The sequence below is a fragment of the Sminthopsis crassicaudata genome, chromosome 5 (assembly GCF_048593235.1).
Source record: "Sminthopsis crassicaudata isolate SCR6 chromosome 5, ASM4859323v1, whole genome shotgun sequence".
Lineage (NCBI taxonomy): Eukaryota > Metazoa > Chordata > Mammalia > Dasyuromorphia > Dasyuridae > Sminthopsis > Sminthopsis crassicaudata.
The window spans coordinates 82776037-82784040 of record NC_133621.1 but is presented as its reverse complement, the minus strand read 5'-3'; the positions used below and the strand labels follow the sequence as shown (position 1 = coordinate 82784040).

The 8004-nt window shown below is 34.6% G+C and overlaps 1 protein-coding gene across 6 annotated transcripts in view; it reads right to left on the bottom strand.

Moving 5' to 3' along the window:
- Positions 1-1113: 1113 nt before the first annotated feature.
- PTPRN2 (protein tyrosine phosphatase receptor type N2) overlaps positions 1114-8004 on the bottom strand; it is a 1470018-nt gene continuing 1463127 nt past the window's right edge. For all 6 annotated transcript variants that reach the window (XM_074267305.1, XM_074267309.1, XM_074267307.1 and 3 more), the window contains one exon: positions 1114-4348. In XM_074267305.1, the coding sequence (XP_074123406.1) occupies positions 4277-4348 (72 nt within the window). In that variant the 3' untranslated portion in view covers positions 1114-4276. The remainder of the gene's footprint in view (positions 4349-8004) is intronic.

Sequence of the window (8004 nt, the reverse complement as noted above, 5' to 3'; positions counted from 1 at the left end):
TTTGTCTATCTTAGGTGCTATATGTAGTTAAAGAGATATCCCTCAAGCCTACACTCTTCCCTCATTGGAGGACAAGAACCATCGAGAAAAGGTGGACATTTTCATAAGGAGATGAGCATTTTACTCTGATGTTTCCCTACTCAGTGGTGATAAAGCATTAAGTGAGAATTTGAACTTCTTGACAGAATAATTGAATTGCTTCAGTATCTAACCCTTTCCCTCCCCCCTATCTGTAAGTTAGGTCCTCGCTGGTGGTTTTTGAGGATGTATTTTATGTCTGACTTGGATGCATTTTGTGTGACTTGTATTGGGTGTATCGATTGACAAGCATCTGTTAAATATTTATTACAAAACTTGCTAATTATAAGGAAGTTAAATTAAAAATATGAATGAGTTAGTGATATATATGTATATATATATATGCATATACATACATACACATATATACTTCTAGGGAACACCAATAAAAGCCATATCTTGTAAAACATATCCACTTCCTAGATTGAAACCAACTTGCTGTTTTTCTGCTGTTACTGAGATTTGAAGGTTAGTGTGTAAAAGTTTGATTGACTAAGCTTTTTATTTGTCATAGTCTCAAAGGGACAATTATCTAAGCAAAATACTTGATTTGAGAGTCTGACTATAAAATAGTGTGAAGGTGAGATAACAGTAACTTGAAGAAAAGATAATTGGCGGTAGTGATAGTATGAAGGAAGCAATACAGAGAAAAGTGCTCCTATCTTGGTTGGGGATCATGGCATTAAAAAGAGCATATCATTACTCAGCTCTAGCATTTTGTGAAATTTTGTCTTGTAAAACCTTTTAGACCATCTTCTACATCCCATCCCATCATTTAAAAAAGAAGACAAGCATCTTTAAAATTCATCTCTATTATAAGATCTCTTATGATCATTCCTCTCCTCATGTCACTCCTTTTTTCTACATTATATATTTCCTCATGTCTTGCTCTAGAACTCTTATTTAATGTTTTCTTGTCTTTTTAAGAGTATAAGATACTTGATGCCTGGTATGTCACTTGGGGATTTCTCCAGAACAATGCTAGAAATGCACTAGGAAATTTTTTGAAGGAAGAATGACCACGACCAATAAGGGTAATTGTTATTGATGCTATTTATTGACAATGGCAATTATTAATCACTATTGATAATTGATAAGAAGGAATACCATTAAACAACATGTTTACTTGTGAAGTAGAAGTTCTACAAGTAACTGTAGGGCATAATCCTGTAATATGTGTCACACACTTACAGACACCAAGGAGGAATAAATTGCTTTATTCACAATAAAAATAATTTTAAAAGTAAAACGTTTTTGATTAAACATAATTGTATTTTGATGGAGAGATTCAAGTAGACCTACTCCGGCCCAAGTTTTAAAATCAATTGGCCACTGTCAGAGCCTTTCGGGGAAGTATTATAGATACAGAAACTATATTAGCTTTGTATAAATTTTATCAGCTCATTGAAATATTTAGTAAACCAGTTCTCCCCCTGGGAAATATATAATGAGCAAAATTAATGCAGTTGTATAATTCTGCTACCACTCACCTATGGTCAGTTATGAAGCAGAGTTACACTTACTATTCACCCACTAAATGTTTAAGATCAAGACAAAGTAGTCTGTCTTCAGAAGCTGATGACATTATTCTGATTGAAGTTATTGTTCCAAAGTTATTTGATGGTTATTATTTAACTTTATTTTGCCTAAATAGTCAAATATTGAATTGGAAAAGGTTTCTCTTCACCATCATCTCTTAGGAATGCATTTTCTTTTAGTTATTGCTTGAAAAGCTTTAAAAGGTTCATCACTTAATAGCAGTTTTCAAGTATTATGAGGGGCTTACAGGGAGGATAATTAAGTCATCTTTAGCTTCATGAAGAACAAAAGAAAAACTGGACTTGTCCCAAAATATGGACAATTTGTGGGTTATTTAATGAAGATTTCCATGATAGTAAAGGATTTGAAGAAATACTAGGGCAAATACCTAGTTACTTAAAAAGGATGTGGAAACTCAGTTCCTGGAGATAAGAGGGAGACAGATGCTCATCTACCTGGAATGCTTTATGTAGAAGAAAATGATATCTATAATCACTTCCCTATGGGATACCCACATCAAGCAGTTACAAGACTAAGAATAGACTATGACACCTACTTAGAAAAATGTATGTCTAAGGACTTGTGATAAGATTAATTATTTTGCTAAAAATAAGATCTCTGTGACATTTTTGCCTTTAATACACTTCATACAGAGTAGTTAAAATAGCTATATGATATTTAACTCTAAGTATATGCTATTATTGTTCTAAGCAAATCAAAACTTATTTTGGTTTCCAAAACAACATAAAGCTTGAATAGGGAAAAAGAAGTGCTCTCCCATCCATAAATGAAGACCATTCAAGTCTGAAATCAAAAGTTTAATATGGCACAATTAAATATATTTCCCTCATTGGAGGATATCCGAAACATACATAGTTATACATTACAATTAGGTTTTAGTTCCCTTCATTCAGACAGTTTTCTTGCCTATGATTTAAATCGCCACAAAGAGAAAAACAAATTTTCCAAAGGAAAGGTAGATGTGTTAAAGCAGCATCATATACCTATACCATTAATGGATGTATACATTTGACATCTCTCTTTCTCATAGTAAGCACTGCTTCTTCAAATGTAATAAGTGGTTAAAATGGCAGCATGACATGGAATGCAGTAGAAAAAGCAAAGGGACAAGAAATACCTCATACACAGCCTTATAAATTAGTCTGACACAGGAGGAAGACCTTTGGGCCCTTTTTTTTTCAGGATAATTATATCCAATGAAATGTAAAAGGAATAGGTACAACAACAACAGAGAGTATAATTCTAATTTAAGTATTCAGCCCCTCAAAATAAAGGCAAAATAACCAATCCAATTCAGAAAGGGGATGAAATCTTGTTAAATAAGACATTAGACATCACATGGACAAAATAGGAATGGATGTCTGATAATATATTACATCTTTCTATTAGGTGTTTATGACATTGTGAAGTCATACATAAAGAAGTGAGTTTTTTATCCATCTTCCCTTTCATGAAGTGAATGGGAAATTCCATGATATATTTTCCAGGGCTACCAACAAAGACCCACAAAAATTTTTCTACAAGTTGTACTATCCAATCTCTTGACTATGAGGTTACTGTGTTAGAATGGTTAGTGTGTTACTCATAAGTACATTTCCACAAGCACCTTATAGTCTTTTTCTTTTGACCATTTAGCCATACAATGAATATGGCAATGCTGCTGCCCTAATGCTGAATTGACATGTATTTTCAAGGGAGATGGATTAGAATATCATTTTGAATAAGTTTCATATGGAAAGTCAGTCCCTATGTTTGATTGGAAAGAAAGAACTTTTAGATTTATGAAGCACTTTTATCTATGTGAGCTGGAAATGTAATTTTAAACATTTCTGAGCATAGTAAGTACATAGAATGAAAGAGTGTTTGAACATGGGTGAAAATCCTTTGATCACTACAGAATTGTTGATTATATGCTTTTTGGTTGCCAAAAAACTGTACCAATAAGATCAAATCACCTGCCTCCAGCTTAGGGCAGCAGCATTATGACAGCAACTCACTTTCTTCCTGGCCTTTGTATAAAAGCTACAGAATGTTTAAATGACTGTTAAGGTAGCCTTCTATCTTAGCTGCTCAAACTCTTCAATGAGAAGGTAGAATTTCCTTATGGTAAGTCAGGTTTTTTTAAAAAATATATCTGTATATATAAATATACATACACACATACACATATATGTGTGTGTGTGTACACATATAATTGCAATATGAGGTTTTTTTTTAATGAGGTGAGTTTTTAATCTAAGACCCTATCAGTCTTCCTTTGGAAAGTGATAGATGAAAAGTAAGTACTCTTTTCTGAGAGCATAAGAATATCCTAATTAGTGAACTAGTACTATTATATTATTTAAAAAGAAATGTATCTGAAATGTGTGCTTTCAGGAAGTGAAAAATTATTTGAAGAAAATAAAAATGAATAGATGAATTCTTCTCCCTTCTCCCAACACTGGATGTTTCTCTCTACTTTTTAAATTTAAACAAAAATACACATCTGAACTGCTAAACTATACTAACTATAGGCGTTTTGAAGACCTTATGACTATGTGATTACAATAGAAGACACAGTTAAGGTCAAGTCATAGTTTCCAACGACATATACAGGGATGGAGGATGAGATGAGATCTGAGTCTTCAGAAAGCTTCACTCACTGGGGGAGTGCCTTTAGTATTGCGTTTACTTCTTCAGCCACTGCTGTCAAGGCAAATTCAAACTGCTCCTGTGGACATTTAGAGGAAAAGAAAAAAAAGAAAAAGTAGGTGAATGAGGGTTGTTTTCTTCTTGCCCCAATGTGAAGTTCTGTTCTGTTTTGGAGAAAGAAATCATTTAGACAAAATAAGACCATCCAGGACATAGCAGACACTCCAGTGGAAAGGGACAAAGTGAACTTTGGTTTGTTAACGAAACAGATACAAACTTGACACTGAACCTAACATTGAGCAGAGCATCGTCTAGTGAAAGTCTCATTTTTTATCATCAGGAGGAAACAGTGCCAGTTGAAATCAACACACTGGGGAAGCTATTTTCAGTAGGGCTTGGAGGAAAGGTGGTTGTGCTCTGGTTTCATCTGCTAGAAAGACAGAAAACAGTTAAACCAGTCCTGACTGACGCAGGTTAATTGGGCTAATGCTTAAAATAGAAATCTTTAGCTTTGCATTACCATCTCCAGATGATAGCAAGCGTGGTCATGTTTTTAGAACTCAGAATTAGAAATTAATCCTGGGTTTTTCTCTCCTTAAAAAGTAACATACAGAATGAAGAAAAGCAATGTTGTAATCGCTTTTCAAGTCAACATTTATTTCAACACAACCCACAATTTTGTTTGAATTGCCAAGAAGCTTACTTCATCAACCGTGTTTTTCTTATTAAACATATGTATTTGAGTGTGTGTGCACATAGAGAAAAAGAAGTAGATAGAGGGAAGGAGGTGGGAGGAAAGAATCACAGAGATAGACAGATGATGACAGACAGCTGGTAAAGTGTTTCAGAAAGAGCACTAGACTGTGTGAGGAGGAAGGGTTTGAGTACTGGCCAGAACACTAACTGTGTGGTCCTGGTTAGGACTTCTTTGGATCTCAGTTTCTTGTTGTGAAAAAAACTTCTTGTGAACCATAAAGTGTTATAAAGATATCAGTGACTTGGATGAAATGAGAATTTATATATCAATAGCTTTTTAATAACATAATAGAATCATGGAAGGAGGGGAACTCAAATATCATCAATAGGTACTTAAATTTAACATTTTATCTTTCATTTCATAGATGGCTTATATATTTTGAGAACTCAAATGATAAAATAACTCAAAATTTCCACCTGATTATTGATTTCCACTTTAAACTGTGCAGGTCACATTCTATATGGACAAAGAATTCTCATTTCTTAAGTAAATAGCAACTATTATTCAAACCTATTTTTTTCATAATACAAAATCTGTGGATATAATTTGTTCTTTCAAAGATCAACTTAAAAATTATTTAGAATTTCTTTGTGGTCAAAAACAAAAGCAAGCTTTTTTTTTTCTTTAGTTTACTCTTAAGGAGATATTATAAAGGAGATGCAAGATACATATTCAAAAATATCTCTTGCCAATATAGTCAAATAAATGTTTTGTGGTAATTACAGAAAATATCACAAAATCAAGCTAATTCAGGTCAACAAGAATTCCTTAACTCTCTCTAAAGAATAACTCACAAATGGTGTGACAGAAGTCAACAAGCATTTGTTAAGTACTTACTGTGTACCAGGCACTGTCCTAAATGCTGGGGATATTTTAAAAAGGCAAAAAACCATGGAGAATAAGTGTAAACATTAAGTATAAACAAGATATATATAGGATGAATTGGAGGTGCCCTAAAGGAAGGCATCATCAGCATTAAGGGGGGTTCAGGAAAACATTCCTAGAATGTAGAATTTCAGCTGGAAAATGAAGCAGAATTGAGGAGATAGAGAAGTCCAGAAATAAAGACAGCCAATGAATATACATGAGTTGGAATGAACATGGCAGCAACAACTATAAGAGGCCAATATCACTGATCACAGAGGAACTGAGAATAATGTCTAGGTTGTGAGCCTGAGTGACTGAGAAGAGGGTGATAATCTCAACAATCATAGAAAAGGTAGGAAGAAGATTATCTGAGGAAAGGTATTAAGTTCATTTTTGGACATGTTGAGTTTAAGATGCATCCAAGACACCATGATATCTATGATTTTCAATAAGCAATTGTAGGTTTCTGACTAGAGGTCAGGAAAGAAGTTAGGGCTGCACAAATAGACCTGAGAATCATCATATCTACTCTCATCTCACCATGGAAGCTGATGAAATCATTAAATAAAATGAATAGTGGGAGAAGAGAAAACGGATCAGGACAGAACTTTTGGGGACATCCATCATTTGTGGGAATGACCTGGAAGAAGATTCACCAGAGAAGACTGAGGGGGTAATGATATAAGGAGAGCCAGGAGAGAACATGAAAAGCTAGAGAAGACTGTATCAAGGAAAAGAGAGTGATTGGTCATATCAAAGGTTCCAGAGAAATACAAAAGAATGAGAAATATAAAAAGGCCAGGAGATTTATTGAGGATGAGCTCATTGGTAACATTGGCAAAAGTAGTTTCAGTGGAATGAAAAAGTTGAAAGCCATACTGCAGAGAGTTAAGAAGAAAGGAAGATGAGAATGGAAGTCCTTATAGACTTGGAAGACAGTAGTTAAGTTCAAGAGCATGAATGGTCAGATTAGATGTAAGGAAAATCACTTTGGCAGTAGTGTGGGATGGACTGAAAGAGGAGAGACTTGAAGGAAGAGTACCAATTAGGAGGTGGTTGCAATAATCTTGGGAGAATGGTTGAGGGTCTGAAGTATACTGGTAGCTGTGGGAATAGAGAGAAAAGGAGAGAAGTAAGATGTTGTGGATATAGAAATGACAAGTTTTGACAACTGATTCTGAAGGAAGGAGAGTAAGGAATAATGTACATGGTTGCAAACATGGGAAAGTGGAAAAATGGTAATTAAAGAGACTTGAATGTAGGGGGAAAGGTAATGAGCTCTTTTTCAGATGCACTGAATTTGAGATATCCAATAGTCAAATGTTAAAGCAAGAATGAAACTCAAGAAAGGGGGAATGGGGCTGCATATATAGTCCTCAGAGTCATTGCTATGACTCCCTATCATCCCAGATGGGAGTTTTTTAGGTCACTTTGAGATATAGAAAGAGAAGAGAAGAGCCACTAGATAAGAGCCTTAGTGGGGAATCCCACAATTAGGGATTATTATATGAACGATGAACCAGTAGAGGAGACTGAGAAACAGTCAAATAGGTAGGGGGACAATCAGGAAAAGTCATGTCATGAATGTTCAAAAAAGAGAAAGTCTTCAGGAAGGAGGGGTGGGCAATAGTTCTAAATGAAGCAGAATGGAATGGCCTTTCTCTTGGTTGGGAAATTTTATCTTGGATTGGGGCTGTGAACAAGGAAAAATTTCTTTAGTGGTCTACTTTCTAAGAGTTATCAACTACTCTCAGTAAGCAACTTTAGGGATAAAGACCAACTGGGGCGTGTGAATTAGAGAGTGATTAAGTTCTAGATTTCATTTTATTTTTGCAATGGGAATTTATTTTTAAGAAAGCACTGAATAGGAAGTGTGTATAGATAAAGTCTAATTAAAGAACAAAACATAACCTTGGAAGAATGACAAAATGTCATCCTGACTCAGACCTGGCCCAAATCCAATTTTAGAAGAACAAGAGGTCATCTGGATGGAAAGGATTTGAGGCCACCTGGTTTTTATAATGTCTGAGAATGAAAAGGATCTCAAAACCAGTCAAGAATTTGATTATTTTCCAATTAAGTAGGAAATTGGGAAATGGGTTGATATTTCT